This window comes from Saccopteryx bilineata, chromosome 12, assembly GCF_036850765.1.
Source record: "Saccopteryx bilineata isolate mSacBil1 chromosome 12, mSacBil1_pri_phased_curated, whole genome shotgun sequence".
Lineage (NCBI taxonomy): Eukaryota > Metazoa > Chordata > Mammalia > Chiroptera > Emballonuridae > Saccopteryx > Saccopteryx bilineata.
The window spans coordinates 24,272,266-24,297,245 of NC_089501.1; the positions used below are offsets into that span (position 1 = coordinate 24,272,266).

General features: G+C 36.3%; 1 protein-coding gene across 6 annotated transcripts in view; it reads right to left on the reverse strand.

The window, feature by feature from the left end:
• The window catches only part of PTPRK (protein tyrosine phosphatase receptor type K), a 591,572-nt gene that overhangs the window by 251,921 nt on the left and 314,671 nt on the right, over positions 1 to 24,980 (reverse strand). For all 6 annotated transcript variants that reach the window (XM_066248523.1, XM_066248520.1, XM_066248518.1 and 3 more), the window contains exon 6: positions 23,697 to 23,871. In XM_066248523.1, the coding sequence (XP_066104620.1) occupies positions 23,697 to 23,871 (175 nt within the window). The remainder of the gene's footprint in view (positions 1 to 23,696; positions 23,872 to 24,980) is intronic.

Sequence of the window (24,980 nt, forward strand, 5' to 3'; positions counted from 1 at the left end):
GGGGCCATGAAAAAGAAGGAAATCTTACCTTTTGCGACAACATGGATGGACATGTAAACTATTATGTTAAGTGAAATAAGCCAGGCAGAGAAAGAAAAATATCATTTGACCTCACTCATTTGAGGAATCCAATGAACAATGTGAACTGAGGAACGGAATAGACGAGATCAAAGGGACCAGAAGGAAAGCAGACAGAGAGAAAGAGGACGAGAGGATGGGATCAGAGAAGGGAAAGAGATTGGTGAAATTATATGTACATAACACAGTGTTATAGAGAGCAGGACAGCAAATCCTGGAGGGAAGGGAGGAGGGCAAGGGGGATGTTGAAGGGAACACAAGAGTGGGACACAAGAATCTATATAAACACAATAAATTCAAATCAATAAGAAAAAAAAAAAACGTTAGGCTACAACTTCAACGTGACAACCAGTATTTAGAGATGGTCCTAGTAAAGCTTGGTGTATCTATTTATTAATTTATTTTCAAATGCTGAAAAATTTGGTCCTCAAAATATAAGATTTACCACCTCTTGCTTTGAACCATGTAGCTAGCCAATTGCTCTGACATTGATACACAGCACATATACAATGTTACTATTTAATTAAAGAAGTTAGTTGACTGGAACAAAAGAACACTTTTTAGGCAATTGCTTAGTGACCAAGTGGCTTCAGATGATTTATCTCCCTTGTTAAAAAAAGGCACAGTTACAAACATACAATAATTCCTTCCTGTCTTTTAGTTAAGCCAGGTCAATTAATTTTTAAAAGTTTAAAAAATGTTCATGTGCTAATAAAATATACATATGCATATATAAAATTTGAATATAATATTCATCAAGATTATCAAAATATACAGTTGCACTTATTTCAGAAATATATACTAACGACTCCAGTCTCTTGAATGAAAACTAATTCAAGGTAGAAGAAAATTTTGTGGATAAATATGCCACTTCATATTAAACAGCTATTTTGTCTATCTTTGTAAGATATGTATTTATGTTTTTAAACTGCAAGATCTGTGGAATTATAGTATTTAATCTAAATGACATGGTTATTTCCTGCTGCCTAAAGTGCTGAAATTAAAAAAAAAATCCATTTCAGCAATGAAACTGCAAATTTTGCATACTAAATTTTATCTTTTAAGCATTACCATAGCATTTTATTCATCCTGATTTGAAAACACTGCTGCTATAACTTTACCGACTGCTTAAAATAAAAAAGCCCACCAGCAGCACACTGTTTCAGATCTGTCAGCAAGAACTAAAAACAAGGTTTGGTTCATATTAGGGTATATGAAAACATGAACGGATTTTCAAAACTGCAGTTCATTTGCTTTTTAGACCATGCAATCTAGTCCAAAACTACAATCTGCCCCATCAATATCTATGCAACCAACAGGTTCAGAATTATGAATCATTGCATTAATTCAACAGCTTTACAAAAGCCAGCATTAGTGCCTTAATTCACATGGCAGCAAACCGCAAATGTTATGAGGAAAATTATAAAAGCTATTGATTTAACCATCAGTTAATACAGAAGATTGCTCTGATGGCCTTTAATTAATCAATCAATCAGTTAACTAATCGAGAGGCAGAGAGACAGATTCCTGCATGCGCCCTAACTAGGATCCACCTGGCAAGCCTGCTACAGGACGTTGTTCTGCCCATCCAGGGCCGCTGCTCCATTGCTCCGCAACTGAGCTATTTCAGCACCTGAGGTGAGGCCATGGAGCCATCCTCAGTGCCCAGTGTCAATTTGCTGAAATCAATTGAGCAATGGCTACAGGAGGGGAGGAGAGAGAGATAGAGAGAGAGAGAGAGAAGGGGGGAGGAATGGAGAAGCAGATGAGCACTACTCCTGTGTGCCCTGACTGGGAATAAAATCCACATGCAGGGCTGATGCTCTATCACTGAGCCAACCGGCCAGGGCCTCTATGACCATTTAATCCCACATTTTAACATTTTAACTTGGTCAGAGCTCAAACTGTTCATGCATTTCGAGGAAAGAACATTTGGTTTATTCCAAGAATAGAAGTGAAACTGGAAAGCCTTCAGTTCTTTGTTTGGCTTCCTCTCGTCTAAGGCCATAGTCAGGTAATTGTGTCACCATCTCATCAGACAGCTTTATAAAATAGAAAAATGAAAAATATGTAAATGGTAGTAGAAAGGAGGGGAACAGTGTTTGACAGTGACAATATATGTTCCAGCAACATGTCAAATATGCCTAGATTATATAGGCTGTTACTACTTCTAGGTTATATGTCAAAGGATTATAAATAACACCATTGCTATATATACTGCACACAAATATTAGGGGATATTTCAAAATAAATATGGACCGATAAAAAAGAAGCATTTGGCTTTTATTAAACAAAAACATCAGAAAAGCAAACAAGTCAAAAAAAGTGGTTTGATTATGCAAATGAGATGCAAAAACTTTTATTTTATTGGTGAAAATGCACTATATATACAAAAGGCTGAAAGTACTGGACTATCTGCATGCTCCCTGATCCCCTAATGTTTGTGAGCAGTATATATAATATAATAATATATATTAAGACACAACGTCAGACTCCAGTAAACCAAGAGTTAGCAATTTATAAGAATAAACCCACTACAAAATCTCTGTAGTAGAGATTATTATCTCCCTCTCTCTAGATAAATATGAGTATATATATGAACATAGATATCTACATGTATATGTAGATATATATGTAATATGTATAATATAATCCAAAAATGTATTATTGCCTAAATTTCAAATTTTAAGGAATGTTAAACTATGCAATTAGAAGAATTTTCCAACATTTAATTGGAACCAAACATAAACTAAATTTACCAACTTGATCCCCAGGTTGTGCTGACTCAGTTTAATATAACACATAATAAGCATATGTTCATTATGCATATGGACTTTGTGATTATGCCAACTCATTTTAAAATGATGCGTGAAGTTTTTATGTATCTGGAGCCAGCAACAGATGGCCATTTCTCAATGTAATGACTTAGTCAGCGATGGAATCTGGAGATACTACTTGCTCCCTCCCTGGCTCCTAGGCTCATAAAATCTGAGACTGTATTTACCCCAAGTTAATCAGGGGAACTATTATTTACCTGCCATTTCTATGTGATTCTGGAAAATATACAGTAGCCATCTTGCCATTTTTTTGGCCAGGCATACCCTTCTATGTATACAAGTGCTATATTTAATTTTTTATGAAAAAAAAATTGTGCTGAATAGAAAAATGACTGAATAAGACTTTCATAATATGCATTATACTTCCACAGAACAGGCTTTATGCATGTACTATTAACACCAGAGCAGTTATAATTTTAAGACACTTTTCAATTCCAAAACCATGTCTCCAGAGACTTTAAAAATCTTCATAGCAAAGAAACTGTGTCATTAGCTTATGTAGATCAAACTCAGCTTTATGTGAAGATTCCCAATAGATATTTATTCCAAAAAACAAATGTTATAAATTATCACTTATAGAACTTTCCCTCAATTTTGAGATTAAATGAAACAAAACAAAACAAACAATTATGGGTTTTATTCGCTTAGATGACCTTGATAAACCAGGATACAGAGAAATTTTAATGTGAAATGAGTTCAGCAGACTCAGTGAGTGATTGAGTCAACTATTCCTGATGGTTACAAGGTAAAAGAGTCAGGAAATGTGCAGAGGGAATCAGAGAGCAGGTATCTGTGCACTTCTATGTAAGTCTGTGAACTAAGGAAAGTAGGTTTTAATGGTAACCTGAGTGTGTAGAGGCATGATGATTTAAAAAGAGAAAGCAATGCCATAAAAATAAAGCTATCAATGTGGTAAAATAATTACAAGGACTTCTGAAAAATTATTTTAATCATGCAATGCTGAGAGTAAGCAGTTAGAAGGCATGAGCAGAGCAGGAATGGAAGGCCAGGTAGGGAAAACTACCAGGGCAGAAAGTCCTGAGTGCCTATCATTGGGCTAAACTGGGAAAACAAGTATGACATCCTAGGGCCTTAACTCCAGGGTGACCTTTCCACCCCTAGCTCCTGGCTACTCAGGTAAGTTAGAGCCCCCAAGGAGGAACAAGGGGAGATGAAGAATAGCCTCATATGACTCCTATACAAGGCCTTGCATGAGCACCCCCTTAAGCATTAAGCCCTGGAAACAATGAGGTTCTGATCAGCATCACATTATCTTAAGAATAAAGCCTCGGGTCTGTAGACAACAAAAACAGAGTTTTGATCAAACTAAAGTTAACATCTAAACCTCAGTTGTGTTTCAGCTTCGGGCCCAGAAAACCAACAAAACTAAACAAAGAGACACTATGGCTGACATCATGACCAGATTCAGTGACTGATGACCTCTTTGACCCCCTTCCATCACAACAACCAATTAGTAATGACCAAGACCTTAAAAAAACACACCAGGAAAGCTGAAGAGTATTCTACTGAGATCCCCCACCCCAAACCTCCCCTAAAATCACCGCCATTGGAAACCAAATAAAAGCCAAATGAAAAACAAGATGGAGAATCTAGTGTCCTCTCTCCCTCTCAATTTATTGGGGTGATACTAAATAACATAACTCTATGTTTCAGGTGCCCAATTCTACAACACATCCTTGGACTCCGTATTGTGTGCTCACCACCCCCCATGTCAAGTGTTCCTCCATCACCATGTATTCCCCTTATAGACCCTCCTCCACCTCGCCCCCCACCCCAGCAAGCAGCACACCGTTGTATGCGTCCATGAGTTTTATCTTTCTTTTGTTCTTATTTGCTCAAATCCTCTAATCCCTCATTGCTCTCTATGTGTGATATGTATTTAAGGAACAAGCAAAACAGAGTCTCTTTCTCTTTCTCTCTCTCTCCAGCACACCTGTCTGTGCCTTTCCCTACCCTTTTCTTTCCTCTGGCAAGTTCTCTCTGTAGCACACCCGTTCAAGTCTTTATCCTTCTTCTTCCACCAAAGCATTATTTTTGCCTTTCTCCAAAGCTGCAAGGCCCCTTCTTTTGCATTTTGGAACTTGTTTCCTGAATCCACACAGCCTAGCTGGATCACTTCTACCTCTGTGACTTTCTAAATAAATTTCTTATGCCAAGTATTGGTTCAGAATTTCTTTTTCAGCCAAACTCAAGGACTAAGAGCTTACTTCTAACACTCCATTATAACAGTCTTATTAGCATTCATCAAAGGCTAAAATACCGGTCCCCAAAAGTCAAAGTGCCATCAAAAATAAAATCTCCACACCTTGTTCTATAAGTGGGTGAAAATGAGAGGTAGACAAAATAATTATAGATCTAGCTGATAAAATAACAAGATAGTGGTACTTAAGAGATATTTAACAATAGAACAGGTTACCTGTTCAAAAACCTTTTACACTAGTATGAAAGACCAGCTATCAAGTGACCATTTATCTCTGGGTAGAAGGTATCATAATTCAGTTTAACTACAGGACACCCAGTTGGTGTCCCAAGAAATGCTTATTGGTGTAGGGAACACCCTCCCTCCTCACTTATATTGGAGTTGGTACCAGACCCTATTTATCATCTAAAACCTAAAATATTGGAAGGTCATTCCTAGTTGTGACCCATCTAAGTAAAGGGTGTCAAGACCATAGCAATGCAATTATACAGCTAAGGGCTTGGGCTCTTCCTTTATAGCTACTGCTAAGTGACAAGACACTTCCCTATTTTACTATAATAAATATCATGCCTTTGAAAAATAAGGGCATGGAATGGCTGTGCTCAGACTGTTCATATGGTCTTTGACCTTTAGATTTTCCATTTTTCTTCAAGTTTAGCCAGATCAACAAGATCAATCTTGTGTTTCAAGATTCTTCAGTACTTCCATCAGTAGACTTAAAACAAATAAGAACTGGGTAAGAAAACCTAATTGTTTATTTTTCTTTTCTTTTTAATTATTTTTCTGTAATTGAATTTATTGGGGGTAAAACTGGTTCACATTATTGGACACCTTCAGGCACCCAATTCTACAACACATGCCTGTATACCATATTATGTGTTCACCCTCCCAAGTCTTATTATAAAAAGAGAAGAAAACGTATCATGTTTCTTGGGCATATTTTTTTTTTGTGAAAGATACATTTAGAATAGTTGAGCTGAAAGAGCTCCCCCGTTGTAACTGAAGTGACCATTTCTTGCTCCATAGCCATACACTGATATTTTTCAAAGATATATATCTACCTGCTCACAAAAATTAGGGAATTTGCAGGTACTCCAGTACTTTCAGCCTTTTGTATATTGCATTGTCACCAAGGAAATAAAAGTTGGTTTTGCATCTTAGTTGTATACTTGAATCACTTTCTTTGACTTGTTGTTTGCTTTTCTGATGTTCTTGTTTAATTAAAAAAAAATAAAATGCTTCTTTTTGTTTAATCACTTCATTTTGAAATATCCTCTAATTTTTGTGAGCAGTATATATCTATGTTCAAGTTTTCAATTAAGAGTCTGACATTGGGCAGAGGGGGCAGAGGTCAAGAAATTAGTTTGAAAATTAATTATAGAGGTATACCAGATGTACATAACTCCTAAGAAGCATAATGATATATTTAAAGTGTAAAGGCACTGAATTATGCCTATTTTTTTTATCTTGATTCAAAAGTTATTTTATCTTAGTATAAATTTCACCAAGTTAAATAAACACTAATTGTCCATTTTTATTTTTCTATTTATAAAATTAAATGTTAATTATATGATGAAAAGAGGTCAATGGTCAAGCCGTGCTCTCTACATTCCATAGTGCTACATAGGTGATGTTTATATTATAGACAGTATAGTGTGGGCGGTGGGGGGAGGGTAGATAGTTTTTGTGACTGTCACAGTATTACAGATAACACACAGAAAATGCAAAAAGACAAAAGTAATATATTCACTGCACTTGTTTGAAAATATGGCCACAAATTCTCTGAGTCTACACATTAAGAGGTTGGGCCCATGTTCTCTACTCTAACAAGAGAGCAATGTCGGATCTGCTTTGACTTAATCTGTAGAGCTCAGAGGAAGTAATGAAATGAGACTTTGAGACTAGTTCACAAAAGACCATTGCAGCTTCCCTTGATTCACTAGAACCGTGATGGCGAAGCTTTTTATAAAACCTGCCCACTTTTGCAGTGCTGGTCAACCTGGTCCCTCCTGCCCACTAGTGGGCGGTCCAGCTTTCATGGTGGGCCAATCGCAGCACCGTTTGGTTGCACGGCTGACCATGAAAGCTGGACCGCCCACTAGTGGGCAGGAGGGACCAGGTTGACCAGCACTGCAAAAGTGAGCGGGTTTTATAAAAAGCTTCGCCATGACGGACCTAGAACACTTACTTGTGGAGCCCTGAGGGGCCATGTGAAAAGTTCAATTAGCTGGTCAAGTTACCCCACTCCAGGTACCTGACAGGTACATGAAATTTCCAAATGATTCTCGCCTCCAGTAATTTGCGTCACCTTCAGCTGCTCGATTTGAGCATTCCCAGATGAAGACCAAAACTTCATGGGACACAGCAAAACTATCCCTGTACATACACTAATTACTAAATTGCTGCAGCACACCAAATAATATATTATATTTTTTGCTTATCTGACACACACAAAAAATAGATATAATGTTGATTCATTCACACTGGATGGGTATTGTTGTGTTTACTGTTGTCAGCTTTTAATTTGATAATCCAAGAGAAAAGGGGTCACTACCCCTGACTCCGTATTGCATGTTTTAAAAATTCTTGCAGCACACCAATTAAAAATTACTATTCTAACCCTACTTCACAGCTAAAATTAATAAGACAATAAAGGTGGTATAGGAAGGAAGGAAGAGAGGGAGGGAGGGAAGGAGGGATGGAGGGGAGTGGAAAGAGAGAATGGAAAGAGTCAGAGAAACTAGGATTTTCACCACACTTGATCAAATATGACTGGATCATAGAAAAAACCAGGCTGTCAGTTTTAATATCCATATAAAATTAATAATAAGTAGAATGAATTTTCATTGATTACCAAAAATTGTAACTTCAGAAAGAAAATAGGGTATTGAATTCTGAATGATTTACTTTTTCCACAATTAGGGAAGATATGAAAAAAAATTTATGGCATTATTAGAGACATGTAAAATATTTCCAAAGTTTTCACAGAGCTACAAAGACAATTCATAAATGCTAAGTATAACATTCAAGAAGAATGTTCAAGAAAGAGGAAAAGAAGAATGCAGGTGGAATATCAGAAAAGTTTCTCTGCTTTTGATAAACCACACATTTGCTACATTCTGCCCATCAAAGCCTCTGGGTATCTGAGTTTAGTGAGCATGTACACATGCTGAAAGAAGTATACACAGGTGCATGCACATGTGTATCTTAGTCTACTAGATTATGGGAAAGGGATATGTGTGGTGATGCAAGTTTTTAAAATATCCTATATTTGATTTAAAGAGGTCATGCATCCCTGCTTCTCTATTGAAAATCACCGCTATAAAAAGGTAGGTTATAACTATACTGTTACATCAGAGAAAGATGTAGTTAAAAGCAGTAGCCAAACAACTTAAAGTAAATGCATTATATCTAAAATAACAATAAAATGATCATAGTTGCATAAGTTAAAATAGTTAAAATTTAAGAGAAAACCACAAATTTCTTTCTTTCTTTTTTTTTTTTTTTTTGTATTTTTCTGAAGTTGGAAAAGGGGAGGCAGTCAGACAGACTGCCACTGAGCCAACCGGCCAGGGCCATTCTTAATATGATTTATTTAAATCCTACTTCAAGTAGCTTTTTCCCAGTGCCAGGACATGAACTTATTAAGTTTATGTATTATGCATTTTTACCAGGGTGTGGTGGATAGACTAGGAGCTTTGAAGTCAGTCTTAGGTTAGAGCCTGGGGCCAGTCTCTTAGAGTCATATGATCAGAATGATTTTACCTATTAGCCTCAGGCTTCCAGTGGGTAAATTGGGGACATAAAGAGTTCCTGTGATAGCCTGACTTCTAGTGGCGCAGTAGATAAAGTGTCGACCTGGAACGCTGAGGTCGCCGGTTCAAAACCCTGGGCTTGCCCAATCAAGGCACATATGGGAGTTGATGCTTCCTGCTCCTCCCCACTTCTCTCTCTCTCTCTCTCTCTCTCTCTCTCTCTCTCTTCTCAAACATGAATAAATAATAAGATTAAAATAATTAAAGAGTTGCTGTGATAAAACTAGAGAAATAATGTTACATACATCATCTATCTACCTATTAGCCATCTACCAGAGCAGCTGGCACACTGTACATGCATTGTAAATGAATGTTTTTATTACAAAGTATCCTAAACATTTATATTGTTTTATTAAATTTATATATACTGGAAAGAAATGACTTAACCAAGTCTGCATTTCATTATATCAACCAGTTACTAAAATAACCTTAAGACTTGGTGCTAAGCAACCTTTATTACCAATATAGATGGAAAGTGAAGAAATCTGAAGCAAAAAAATTCAAGAAGATACAAATCCCAAAGGACATGCCCTGATTATTGACATATTTCATTTATAAAAGGTTACCTCTCCAGGTAGTTCTTTTTTTTTTTTAATTTTATTTATTTATTTATTTTTTACAGAGACAGAGAGTGAGTCTGAGAGAGGATAGACAGGGACAGATAGACAGGAATGGAGAGAGATGAGAAGCATCAATCATTAGTTTTTTATTGCACGTTGCAACAGCTTAGTTGTTCATTGATTGCTTTCTCACATGTGTCTTGATCGCGGGCCTTCAGCAGACTGAGCAACCCCTTGCTGGAGCCAGCGACCTTGGGTCCAAGCTGGTGAGCTTCGCTCAAACAAGATGAGCCCATACTCAAGCTGGCGACCTCGGGGTCTCGAACCTGGGTCCTTCCGCATCCCAGTCCGACACTCTATCCACTGTGCCACCGCCTGGTCATCAGGTAGTTCTTTTTTATTGTCCATATACTTGTTATAAACAGGTTTTTATTTTAGTTGAAAATAAAACGAAGAAGCATAAACAGAAGGTTTACTGGCTCTTTGGACCCTCATGGACAGAAACTAGTGGAGAAGGAGGAGGAAATTTCAGTTTTGAGAACAAAGAGGAAATTATAATATGTTATAATTTAAAGACTAGATATTCCCATAGCTTCTTGGTCATTTTTGTTAGCAACAAATAGAATGATTCACTTTTGACAGTCTCCAAAGATGTTAATCAAATCAATGAATAAGTTTAAAATGTTTTGTTTATAATAAAATAATTTTTAAAGTGATTTGAAGAAAAGCAAGAGAGAAAAGAAAAAGTCTGATGATATATAAAACAAGTGTTATTTTATTTTGTTATTTCAGAGATACTCTCTTTTAAGACTCAAAGCAAACACACACATCAGCAAGGGGGCACACTTTCATCACACAGCAGAAAAACACGTGCTGCTGCTGCTGGTAACAGGTATTCAGAAAACAACTTCAATTATCCCTTGTACCATTCCCAAATCATTCAATCAAGGCATGTGCAACAACAAAACACTTTATTTTCATTATCAAAAGACGATTATCAGTATAAACTGCTTAACCCACTGTTGATAAACAAGATAGTTTAAATTTAGGCATGTAAACCAAGAAAGAGAAAATATAGGGTGTTGGAGAATTTTTAAAAAATAATCATTATAAACCTTTTGTAATCATCTTAAGAGTAGTTTCGCATAACACCATAGGTTCAAGGTGATAAAAGGTCACTATTATATTGCCAAATGCATTTTTATGAGGTAGATTCAATTATAATTGCTGCAACTACTTCAGCCACAATTTAGACATAGAATCCAATTATCCATTTCATTTTCATTTATACCTCATGGGCTAGATCATTTATCATGTTTCGTGATAATGATCAGAAGACACATGGAAAGTGATTTCTGGAGGTAACAAATTACCTTCCATATTAGCATAGCTTACAAGATCTTGTCAACAACTACTATGCATAAACATGAGGTAATTAAATTTACAATGTGCAGGAGTGTTTGATATGCAACTTGCTTCCTCCACAGCTGCCAAAACTCTGGGTGACTAAATGCAGCAAACACGTTTGGTTGCAAATCAGAAATCACTTTGTCCCAGAAATCCAACAGGTAGGTAGCCAGTCTGCTGTGGCTCAAGATGCTGAGACGCATCTTTCATCATCAGGTATTATTACTTTTTGCCATCAAACCATCCATCATTACTGAGGAGACAGCTGGGAATGATAGTCCTGACCCTCGCATTACTGCTCCTTGAACTCTTTCTCATCTGTCTTTTGCATCATTCCCGATTCACAGCTAAGTACACTCTCTGGCTGCAAAACCAAGTGTGAACCTGTAATGCCTTTAACCTCCAGTGCCTCTCTAATAGTAAATGATTTCTCTTTATCATGGAGCCACAGTTCAGAAAAGACTACTCATGCTTGCTGATGCTAAAAGATGATTTTTAAAAGACGAGTTATAAAATTTCAATAGTTGGAGAGAAATTCATTCTTTTGTTTTATTTTTTAGTTTTTCAATTTAGGTTTGGGAATTGCATTAGGTTTTATATCAATTTTAATACTTATTCATAAAACTCAGAAACAGAAGCATAGGCACAGGCATTAGATGCCTCTGAGTCAAAGGTACATGCAACAAAAAGAAATGATAGCCTGTAACTGTATATAAATGTAATATTTCAATATAAAATCTATTTGGGTTTCGAATATGTTTGACAGCCAAAATGAAAACTTAAGGTACTAAGAGCACGTTCAAACTGCAAAACCTAAGTCTATCCTTGACACGGTGCAAACAAAAGAGAGAAATTTAAAGTTAGATGCAAGGATATTTGTAAAAAGTGCCATCTAAAACAAATCTCTTACCCATCCATTGTTTACTTTCTCACTTATTGCTAGGAAGACCTTCAAAAACGAAACCAGTCACACAGTGGTTGGTGTATCACAAACTATCCCAGACTAAAGAGTTTTAATTTCACTCCATCTGAATACTGTTATAAAAGTTTAATAAATCAAAATGATCAAAATGTTCCCAGTGGCAGATTGGGATTCGGTTTCTAATTCAAATTCTCTTTAATATACGGCTTCTCTGACACCTTGTGTTTCTACCATCCATGTTGAATCCCAAACACCCTGCTTTTCATCATTACCATGCATCACCCAGCCCAGTCATGGTAACTACTTTTTAACAATCTTGCACAATAAAAAGAAATGTCAAACCTAGTGGGGGTTTTAACGTAGGAAAATTATGGCAGGTGGGAGCTCTTTAGCTAGCCTTAAGTAAACATTTTTAAACCACCCGCTGCGGTGGTGGCATTCTTTGAGGACTGAGAAATGCTGTTGGCCAAAAGTCTTAGAAAAATAAAATCCCGTTTCTTCCAATGCTTTTAAAAATTGATGTAAGGAAAGATATGTCTAGGAGCGTTATTATCAGGGGCAATCAAGTTCTGGAGAACAGAGAAAGTGGAGAAGCCTTTAGAGAGTTTGCCTTATTTCTATGAAGTAAAAAGTTTTATTTTACAAAGAACAGAAATAAGATTTCCACTTAACAGATATAGTCTGGAATTCAACCAGGAATGTGCCTAAAGTAGCAGGGTAAAAACTATTTGCACATCATACATCTTAGATGTGGTTGCATCCGTGAGTAAGCTCCAAGAGAAAGAAAAGACATTTACCTGTGGGGGGCTCCTCCTTTTAACTCTTCTATTTAATTGAATGCATATGCTTTTATCTGAAGTTTAACAAAATGAGAAAATCTAATACTGTTTGCAAAAATCGATGAAATAAAGGTGTGTGTGTGTGTGTGTGTGTGTGTGTGTGTGTGTGTGTGTCAGAGCCAGATAGAGAAATAGAGAAAGAGACAGACAGGAAGGGAGAGAGATGAGAAGCATCAATTCTTTGTTGTGGCACCTTATAGTTGTTCATTGACTACATTCTCATATGTGCCTTTACTGAGGGGCTACAGCAGACCAAGTGACCCCTTGCTCAAGCCAACGACCTTGGGCTTAAACTGGTGACCTTTGCTCAAACCCATGCTCAATCTGGTGACCTCGGGGTTTAGAACCTGGGTCCGCCACGTTCCAGTCTGATGCTCTATCCACTGCACCACCACCTGGTCAGGCACAAAATAGTTCTAAGCACAATGTACATGTTCTTTAATTTATCTTCTGTTGAATCTCTATTTAATACCCCTATAATTAGTTGAAGCCTTTTTTTTTACAAGCCTCAAGATTTCAAACCTGCTTCCCATACCCCCATCAAGAGTTTACAATTGAAATGACCATCTATATTCTCAAATAAATTCTTCTACATGGCTTCCAAATTTCTGTCAATAATATCATACTTCCCTAGAATGCCAGGCTACTACTAAAATTCACAACATTATTAACATGCATTTTCACATAATCTCTCACCCTTTACCTGGTTCTTTCCACCACAAACCCTTCTATAGAAAGCCACACAGTTTCAAGCTTTTATGGTTTTTAGAGCCCCTTAATCTTACCCCTACAAATTCTCCAAATCATCTCCCATCCTGGTTTTCTGAGACATATGAAGACATCAGTAACCTATTCCAAAACTCCCAGGAACTCCCAAATCAAATGACACGGTACATTTATACAGGTATCCCTTGCTTTTCAAAGGTTCACTTTGCACCACTCCACTTTTTTAAAAAAATATATACTATCCAGTTTAATTGAGACATAATTGACACATTTTGAAAGTTTAAGTACCCCATGCACTTTTATGTAAGACCTACATTCGTACCTGTTTTTTGCTAACTAAAGAAATCACAAGAGGAATTTTTGCTTTTACAAAACAAGGTGCAAAGCAAAAATAGGACTCGGAGTTTGTTTGGCAGTGAGCCTTTATTCCCGGCAGCGCACCTCACACAGCCACAGCGCCCCCTGCGCTCCTTCCCTGGAACCACACTCAGAGTCTCAGCATCAAGCTGCAACAGGCAGTGAGCGTCTGGGCTTTGCCCCAATTTATATCAGGGGTCCCCAAACTTTTTACACAGGGGGCCAGTTCACTGTCCCTCAGACCATTAGAGGGCCAGACTATAAAAAAAACTATGAACAAATCCCTATGCACACTGCACAGATCTTATTTTAAAGTAAAAAAAAACAAAAGCAAAACGGGAACAAATACAATATTTAAAATAAAGAACAAGTAAATTTAAATCAACCAACTGACCGGTATTTCAATGGGAACTATGCTCCTCTCACTGACCACCAATGAAAGAGGTGCCCCTTCTGGAAGTGCAGCGGGGGCCGGATAAATGGCCTCAGGGGGCCGCATGTGGCCCGCGGGCCATAGTTTGGGGACCCCTGATTTATATACTGTGCATCCGTTAGAATGATGTATCTGAACCATGGGTCCGCAGACCAGTGCTGGTCCGCCAGAAATTTTGTGCCAGTCCAGAAAAGAGTTAATCACTCTGCTGTATGAAGATTGTAGACCCAATGATCTTAGCTGAATTCACTTATGGTCAGGGTGATTTCTGCCTTAGTGGTCCCCAAAATAATTCTCCTATTTTCACTCATCTCTAAGTGTAAAAAGGTTGAAAACCAATGTCCTAAGGTATCAGAAGAGTTTATGGGGGTGTTATATTTAGCATAAATCTGGACATAAGCAGTTTGATCATGATGAAGGAAATAAAAATGTGTATGTATTGAATTTCCGTTCTGAGAATGAGGAAAATTTCTTCCATGTAAATTAATGATAATAGCTTTTTCACTTTATACCATTTCAGTTTAGGAAAGTTTCCACAGGAATGCTCTACTTTCAGAAAGTGAGGGGCGGTTGGGTTTGGAGGAAGCCCGTATTCCTTAGTCTGGCATTCGAATTGCACTAACCAGGCCTCAATGGAAACTTTCAGTCTCATCCCAGGCTTCCCTCCTGGAAACCACTGTGTTACAGTCAATATTTAATACTAGTCCACAAGAATGTGTGTTTGTACATGCCATGTCCTCAGCTTGGATGCTCTTCACTTATTTTCAACTATCCAAATCCTGCCCACCCATCAGTGATAAATTAAAACTTGATCTCAACACATTCCCTGACCCCCACCCTCACCCCAGACAATGAAGGATGACCTCTTCTGTTCTACAAACACATTAAATCCGTGTCATTCACACCGCACTTCAGAGTCCATGCTGTTCCTGTTTCTTTAAGAATGACTTGATTGTATTTGTTGAGTGTTGGCTACGTGCTGGCTGGAGAGACACAATAGTGAACAAATGAAAGGGAAGAGTCACTGACTTGGTCAGTCTTGTGGCAGAGGCACATGATTGCAACGAAGTGTTATTTTGAAGATGGGTGAAGAAACATGGCAGGCCGAAGAAGCTGAGCTCCTAAGGGGAAGAGAGCATGGTGCATTAAAGCGAGTGAAAGAAAGCTCGTGCTGATAAGTTAAGCGAGCAAAGGGCATTGTATTGAAGGACTGGAGTAGTGGGCAGAGCCATCTGAAAATGGTCCTTGGAGACTGATGAGACGTCTGAAATCTGTCTGCATGAACAAGAAGCCAAGAGAGCCAGAAGGGCGTGACCTGCCTTCCTTTGTGTAGTACGGTTAGTCTGGCTGCTGTGGAAACTCTACGTGGAGGAGGCAAGTGCAGATGTAGAGACCAGTGAGGGGGCCTTTTACAGAAGTATAGGGGGGTGGCTGAGCACCCTGAGGATATGCAATAAAATTTGGACAAATGAGAGATGCAGTTAATTAACACATATTTCTATTTGTTGTATCCTACTAAACAATGAAAAAATATTTGAGACCATTGTCTTCTCCAAACACAGCTCTGCACATACTTGTAGGAGGCATTACACAAAGAGCCTTTGCAAATTTAGAGCTACATAATTAGAGAAAAATAGCAGTAAAACAAAATCAATAAATTCTCTTTCATAATAGAAAATAACTATCATTTGGCCTTTAGGTATTTTGGGGAAAATGAGTGAAAACGTGAGTGAAATAAGAATGTGAAAGTACGCATATATTTGAAAAAAATGGTATTAAGGCCCCAAAGCAGTAGAACCCTTGGATGGGCCATATGCCTGCTGTGAGTTAGGGAAGGTCCGTGATAGAAAGTAAACTTTAGGTGGTAGCCAGGGCCAATTTCACTCAAGACATTTTAGACCAGGAACGGGCTTTGATTTTTTTCCCTTAAGGAGAAGGGAAGCTATTGGAGGGGTAACATGATACCATGAGAATAGCAACGGTTTCTTCTATATGTATATCGAGATGGAAGAAAATGCCAGTGGCAATTAAGAAGATGTAGATAACCATGTAGATAAAACTTCTCAACAGGGCACAAGTTATTATTCATTTGTTTAACAGAAGGACAGATTCTGTGACATCACAAATAAATCTGCTTATAAATTGTGCAATACATCAGGAAGATAACAAGAAACATATGTATACATATATATGAATACGTATATGTTTGTGTATATATATATATACATGTGCGTGTGTGTGTGTGTGTGTGTGTGTGTATGTAGTATGTATATATGCATTTTGGTTTAGGTCTCAAAAAGTAGAAAATGGAGAGCAAAACAAAGTTACATCCCAAACTAAACCCAAAACTCAAAAGTACCTCTGTCCCTACACTTGATAAGAGATGAGATCACATCTGTAGGCCATAATTCCTTCAAAAATACACATTAGAGCAAAGATCAAGCTCTACACTGAGAGCTTGTGAATTTATCTGTTATAAAAGCTGCTCAAATTTTTCTGCAATAATTTAATCTCTTTCCAGTCCTCACAGATACTCCCCTAATCCTCAGTTTTAACATTAAAATGGTACAACTCTTCCTTCTCTGTAAAAAACTATTAACTGTGAACTAAACACAGTTTATGCTGAGGACTAACAAGATATAAATGTTTATCTGTACTTATTCATGTTGACCTTTTTTTGTTTTTATTTCTACTAAACTGTTTATTAGAAAATGAAATAACATGAATTATATTAACTCAAATGGAAAAAGAAAAGTTCTATTGGTGGTGATATGATAAACTTTGTTGAACAAGTTGCTTTTGACAGATTTACCTAATATTTGACTTCTACCTAACATTTCATGAGCGTTTTCTGTTATTTTCACATCCTAGTTTGTACTCTATGTAAGCTGACTTCCTCACAGTATTTTACTAGTAAGCAGAATGCGGATGTGGATTAGCAGGCTTTTAAAAAGATATGACCACCTATGTGGCAAACGGTGCATTCTAACTGCAAAAAGCCAATTACCAAATTCAGTCTACACTGATAGGGAAGCATGGTATTACTGGCTCTCTGGAAGCTGAAGTAGTAAGACAGTGCAAGAAACTCAAGAGCTACAAGTAATGAAACGGTGTCCGACAATAACACGTATCACCATCTTATTCACTGTACACTAAAAACTACGAATTCTCTCTCTAACTTGCTGATTGAATTCAATCAGCTAGTTATATAGCTTTTGTTTAACATTCTATAAGATTCTCACAGTACAATATTTACACAATTACTGCTTAATAAAGAGTTTCAGTAGAATAAATCCTTTGATGGGTATTTTTTATTTTATGGAATTAGAAATATTACCAAAATCAAATTTAAATCTCTGTGCTACAAATTCAATAATCCTCCATTTTCCTACACAATAATTAAATTATAAATTGCTGGAGAGCTGAGACTATGTCTACCCTTTCTTTGTCATTTCCTAGCATCTGTTACTTGCCATTATATAAGTATTTAACAAAGGCTCCTAGCTGATTGAACAATGAAGTTGCAAATTGATTTCATTATTTCCTTTTTGAATTGGGATAAGAGGAAAAAAAAATAGTGAGCAGGGAGGGGAATACAAATTACCTAAAAACTGTTAGCTGAGAAGTTGATATAAGTCTTTTGAAAGAAGTAGACCCAAATTTCATCTATCACAAACTCCAAGAGAACAGAAGTGAGAGGCTCAGAAGGAAAATAAAGACGTCCTGTCAGTGCTCTGAAATCAAATTCTGTGCAGTTCAACAGGAAAAAAAAATATTTGGCATGCAAAGCATTCTGCTTTCGCTTTGATCCTTTTCAAATTCTTAAGAAGAAAGCTCCAACTAAAGCAAACTCCCCAAAGATTCACTCCAAAAGCAGGAACCAATACCTCAATGGCTAAACTTAATGTAGAGCTCTACATATGAATCGCCCACGCAAATACAATCAGATATCCTTTGGGAAAGAACTTTCTTTGCATTTTTATTTTTAAACCAAACAGAGAATACATAACATGAAAATAACCACTTGGGCAAAACAAGTGCTGCACTCTACCATTTCTGTAAAGTAGCACAGGGAAACACAGAGGAGGAGAAAATTAATAGGAAAAAGTATTTGGAATGATGAAATACAAAAGTGGAAAGAACAGAGTTTCAGCAATAATGTTCTATCTAAAATAAGGACATCTGGTAGCCTTTTGCTCATTTAGACTTTAAAATTGTACCAGACATCGCATACATTGTATCACCTGAATTACAAGTAGGTACAATGAATGAGAGGAGACTCCAAATGTTTCTTTTATCATACTCAAGGGTAGCAAGGTAAAAGTTTTAGATATGGGGTTTTTAGATTCTCCTCCAAATCAGAGACATCTTATATCTCCTGACTGACTGCATGTGCTTTTCTAATTGTGTAGGAGGAGTTGGAGAAAACTATTATGCAGTTTACCTATGTGTTCTTAGACTATTACGGTATTTCAGATTTTATAAAACATAAGGGTGTAAATTGTATTCTCCCAGATAACAAGTTTCCTGTCAAGTTGACTAGTTTTCACAATAGAAGCAAAGTTATCTTCAAGTCACCATTAAGAAAAAGGGTCTTTATATGAATTCATGAGTCTGACAGCTGTGCTATGAAAATGAGTTAAAAATCAATAGTGTGTGGCATTAAGCAGATTGCTGAAGGACTCCAATGAGAAATTCCATGGCCTTTAGCCACCGACTAACAAAAGTATTAGTAAAGTGTGTCATATTTTTCATTTCCTACGTGTCCTTACTTCTAATAAAAAATATTAAAATTAAATAATCAGATCTGATTTTTAACTGGTATATATAAAAAGACTACAACAGAACATATTGATTAAATCAGGATTAATTTTCAAGTGGAAAGAACTTTATGCTAAATTTAAGTAACCCTTTCTAGTTCACACTAAAAAGAGAATACAAAACACCAAATAAACAAACAAAATTGCTATCATAGACAACTGCCATCACGTGTTCCTGTATGCCAGAAATCTTGACTCTATCTGCAGATGGGAAGGGTATGTGGTTCATCATTCATTCCTTACATCGATTAGGGTCAGACCCACTGCCCTGTTGTCAACTAAATAATTTTATCTATTAATTTTTAGACAAGTATCAGTGTCTTTATATAAAGTTATACCAGGTGCTAGAGCAAAGATGAATTAAAAAGGCTCAGACAGAACATAAGCTGCAATTATCATAAGAGAACAACCCAAAAAGTTCAAATGCAAATATAGTGTTAGTTTGGAATTCTTTCCAATTTCACTTCCGTGTGTAGTGAATAACTGATACTAAGCAACTGATTCTATTAACACCTCCCCATTTACCACATAGGCTATGAACCCACCCTACTGTTACTTGACTTACTGTGATAACATGCTTCTCCCACGTTACCAAATTCCAAATTCTGTACATCTTTCAAGGTTAAGTTATACTATCTTATGAAATACTTCCTCAGCTTCTATCTCACCTGACTAGAGTTAATAACATTCGCCTACTGGACATTCTAATTGTCTTTCCATATAGAGTCGTGTAATTTTTTTTAAACTTGTGGGAAGTAGTAACCTCTCTAACTGCAAATGGATGTGACCAAGGAAGTCTATATCCATGCTGCTATCTATAACCATAACCCTGGCTTAGGAAAGAAGCCAAAACCAGGGACTGTTGAGTAAAGAATTAAAAAGAACCTAGACCTTTCATTACTAAATGAACTAACACTGAAGCATATCTCCACACCTTCCAGCTACAGAAGTCAGTAAATACCCTTATTATTAAGTTAGTTAGCACTGTCTTACAAAGGAAAGTGTCAACAACAATTCAATTCTTCTTGATTTTAAATACAAAATTTGTTTTACATATCCAGCTACACTTAGCAAGGCTGGATAAATGGATTGACATTTACTTTACAGCTAAAGGTCACTGATACTCATTAAAAATACATAAAAACATTAACAATACTTATGTCAAGAGCATTTTGATAATGTCTAATAGATGACACTAAATTTTAAAAATCAAACCAGCAACAAAGACAAAAAAAACACAACTGTGCCTTTGACATTAAATGACTTAAAATGTAACTGGAATTTTACAGATTAAAAATAATAGCAAAAAAAGATAACTAACAACTGGGAACAAAAATTGTTAAGTTGTAACATTCACAGAATATTATAGAAGGTTATTGAGGTTCAAGTGGCTAGAAATGTAAGTCTTTAATTCAGACAGTTGGAAAAGAGAGGAGAAGATTGCAAATGAGGTAGAGAATGAGAATCTATAACATAACAAGCTATAAAGTTGGTGCTTTTAGTCTAAAGCTTGTAAACACCATTTCAACCTGTATATCACACTTTTACACTTCAATTTTCTAGGAACATCGAGCAAAAACATCTGCTCTTCATCTCGTCTCTGTAAAAACGTCTTCGTCAATAAAGATTGGCTTCCACAAGCTGAAGATGTTATCATTACTCAAAATAGTATGGAAGCAATGCTAAAGTCATGACAAAGTACATTCTGTATCGGTATACCTTTTTTCCTCCTTTAGCTGTGGGAACACAGATCAATACACTTCAACATGAGAATTTTGCAGTAAAATTTTCATTTCTAACAAATAGCAACAACAAAGCCTGAAGCATGCCCCGTCACTTTCAGTTTAGGAGAAAGTGCACTAATAAACTCTTACCCTTGGGTCATCTTTGACAACAGGCAATACTATGCCATCTCTTATTAAAGACTATTCATGTCACCGCTCCCAAAATTTCCGTTAAAATTACCATCTTTTTTATTCATGTAACAGGATGTCAGTTTTGAAAGTGCCAATAAGTGACAGGACCTGTCACCATAGTTAATTCTCAGCACTATTTCAACACCAGGACAGCTGACCTCCTAAGTCTGTGTTTCTTGGTTAGCAGTATTTATTTGGTGGTTATCTGGACAGACAAGAAAGTGTATTGCTCTATATTAATTTTCAAATACAACAGCAAGCAAAATATCACCTGTAAGTATTAGGTATTTAAAAACTAATATATGTTTAAACAAAATAATAAAACTGCCCAAACTATAAAAATATGTCTAAATTGTTAGCAGACTGTACATAGCACACTCAAAGCAGTGTCATATTATAACGAAATAGGCAAAAGTATAATATATAAAGTAAAATATATGTTAAATGGCAGAATTTTCTTAAAAACATTTTTAGAAAGCCAAAATTTTCTAAAATTCATAATTCTCCAGTTATAAATTTTATTGAAAAAAAATCATTTATTCCACAAGTAACCATCTGAAAATAACCACAATGTAGTCTCCAAGTTTAAAAGAATTGTAAGATCTACTTGTCAATTCACATAAACAAGGAAGATCTAGTAAAGACAAAATAAATCTCTTAAACAGTATGTGAAAGAAGAAATTATATTAATAAGGGTGCTACTGGATAAAAACTTCAACTCTGCCTTCTGTAAACTGCTGAATACATCACGAGGCCACCATTTCTTCAAAAACCAACTACATATATTTAACAGTAAGGTATTCAAAAGCACTCTAGCTGTACTACTAAATGCCACCATCTCCTTTAGTGGCTGCATGATAAATGAACACAAAGTAACATGCAGATACAGTGAGCAGATGAAACAAGAGCACACCCACCTTACCATACCCCCAGAATATTAAACACTAGATGACCCAAGGACACCTTCATGCTTTCAAAAGTAGGCTCAAATGAGACAGATGCTAGAATGCAGCTCAACAAAGGTGAATACATAAGCACGTATGAACAGAAGATAAACTTAATTTCTGTCTGAACCCTAGAGTCAAATAATATTGTATTTTCTTATTATCCAATTAATTGGGGCTGTGACTTCATAAAATTCAAGAAGGGGATTTCAGCTGACTGGAGACATGAGAGAAGTTTCACTGAAAATGGTCATATTAATCTATAAAGATAAACTTTTTTATTGATGAGATGCATTATCTGCCCAGGCAAAAAAGCACTATAAGAGGCTAATAGCATTATTTAATCAGGTTAATGTGAGATAGAGCTATGGAGGAAAAGAATGTGTCCAGCATCATAAGTCTGGAAACATGGAGTTAATTTCTGGCAGAGTCAAATAGTAGATAGAACATTGTGGCTCTAGGCTGTTAAGAAGTAGTCCGAAATTCATTTTTTTTTTCTTCTAAATGTATTAAAGCATTAAAATCAAGTAATTCTTGAAACATAATAATGTATATAAAGACACTTGATGTCAAGTATAATGAAATAGATGAACTTGAATATGGATGTATCTCATACTCTCCCTTGAGCCTGGGCTTTGACACGGGCCTGGCCCCGTGTGATGGCGCCTCTTCCTCTTCCCCCTGTCCCCTATCCACACCCCTTACTAGTGCAGCATTTTCTCAACTTTCAGATCCTATTTCAAAGTATTCTTACTTACAAAGGCATTCCCCGATGCCTTTGATAAATCTCACAGTCCAGTTTAGATGTTTTTGTTAGGTTCTGGCAAACTTCGCCTTAAAGAGACTGCCATAATTTATAGTTATTTTCATTTGTGTCACTGATTGATGCTTGATAGTCTATTGAACAAAGCTGCTTTCTCTCTAGAGTTTCACATGACAGACATTCTCATTTTTTTAAGGTTTCAGCTCAGTTGTTACCTCTCAAAGACACCTCCCAGATGTCCTTACCTAAATTATACATCTCTGTCATTTTATGTATTTATTTTTCTTCATAACACATACTGAGATACTACATTTTCATCGTTATGCTATATAATGTGCCTGACATCCTCAATGGTAAGTATGGGCATGGACTTTGTATTTTATTTACAGTTGTATTTCTACAACCTAAAACAGTGTATGAAAATAAAATGGACTTGGTAAATTTTGAATGAATATGGTAATGCATTATACACTTATTCTTATTTTCCAGTATGCACCTGAGCTATGCATTCATTTGTCATAACCCTCCACAATTCTTCTAGTAACCTTGGTATTCAAGAATATTATTGAAGACCTCTTGGTAAATCTAACTTTCTGAGATTCTATAGGAGGGCAGAATTAGTGATCATCCAACACTTGGTTTTGATACTGGTAACATTGCCAGGTTCACATAGGTATAGAAACTTTGAGCTTGACCTCATTGTCAAAATGCTTTGAAGAGCAACTGTAGTATCTGTATAACTGTTTTTAAAAAGAAATATGAATCTAAAGATAAAATGCAAAATAGAAAATGGCAAAAGGAAATAAAGGGCTTTATATGGCGAGCCCTATTAGAGCATTTTAAAGAAGACTCTACTTAATGAAAACACTTGTTTGACAAACTGTACAACTACAGTCTTAATTTTATCTTGAGACATTATCAGAACTTCTCTAACAATATAATTTTATAGTGACCTAAGATGAAGAGAACTAGGTTTAAAAATCAATTCAAATATTTACACTGTTGCTTTTGTGCTAATAAAACATGCAATGTCACGCAGTGAAACAATCTGACTTTACCTCTCACAATAAGTTGCGCAAAATTGGACACACCAGAACCTAGTTCTGATTGAGTTACGCAGCGATACAAATCCTGGTCAGTTTTTGTCACTTCTTGCAATCTAAAGGAAGCAGCAAATCTTCTATGATTGATGTTCTTCGTCTGGGCTACTGGTATATCTTCTCCATTTCGTCTCTGCAAACAGAAAGCAATCTTTAAAAAACAGGATCTTAACATTTCCATAAATCTAAAGCATCGTAGCAATCAATATGTGTGAAAAATTATTCTTGTTGCTGAATAAGTAGGAAAATGTGCATGTATCCCCACAAACTTTTACTAGGTCTGAGGACACAAAAACCAGCAGTATTTCATCTAAACTGAACAAAAGCTGATATTTTAATTGGTATCAGATGTCCAGCCCAACAAATTGATTATTTGCTATTGAGCCTTAATCAATGTGTTGTACCAATGAGAAAATATAATCTACTTTATTAAATGTTGTTTTGTTTACTCAACTTCCTGTAATGCATTGCAGTTAAATGTAGCAATTGATGACAGATATATTTTAGAAGTTAAAAATAATAAGTTTTTCTTTTATACGACAAACTAACAGGTTTTTGCCTTCCTACAAGCTATCATTTCAATAAAGTGGGCAGAGCTATGAAGAAGGCAATAAAAGCTAATGGTAAATTTCTCTTATGAAGCAATGTTTGCAAATAGTTTTCTCCCTTTATTTATTTTTCAATTCCAGGCTCTTTATCCTGCTTTGATATTTTATATGATTTTTTCTATTTTTATTGTAAACAACCCTAACCCTGAGTAATAAATCACAAAAATTATATGATCCGAAGTTTATAACCTCGCATTTTGTTTCTTTCAACTCCTCTCCGCACTCCCCTCAGACCCTTGTCATGCTTTCTTACTTACTTTGTCTACAGTATAGGTTGCTAAGACTTCTCACTTACTAAATAACCCAAAAGAGTCACTGGCATCTCTAAGTATTATCAACAATCTGTTAAACCAAGTCATCTTCAACACAGGGGATGCATGCAGTGTTTATTTGACTAGTTCAGTTCCTGCCCCAAGTAGTTTAGTGGCAATTTTGGCTAATTCCCAACATCTATAAGAACCAGGTTATTAACCCAACCCCTTGCTACTCAAAATGTGGTCTACAGACTGGTAACATCAGGATCACTCGTGACCTCCTAAATCAAAGTCTGCATTTTAACAAGGTCCCTAGGGTTATGCACGAAGATACTATATCCATAGACACACTGACAATAATCATAGTGGTCTTATTCCCA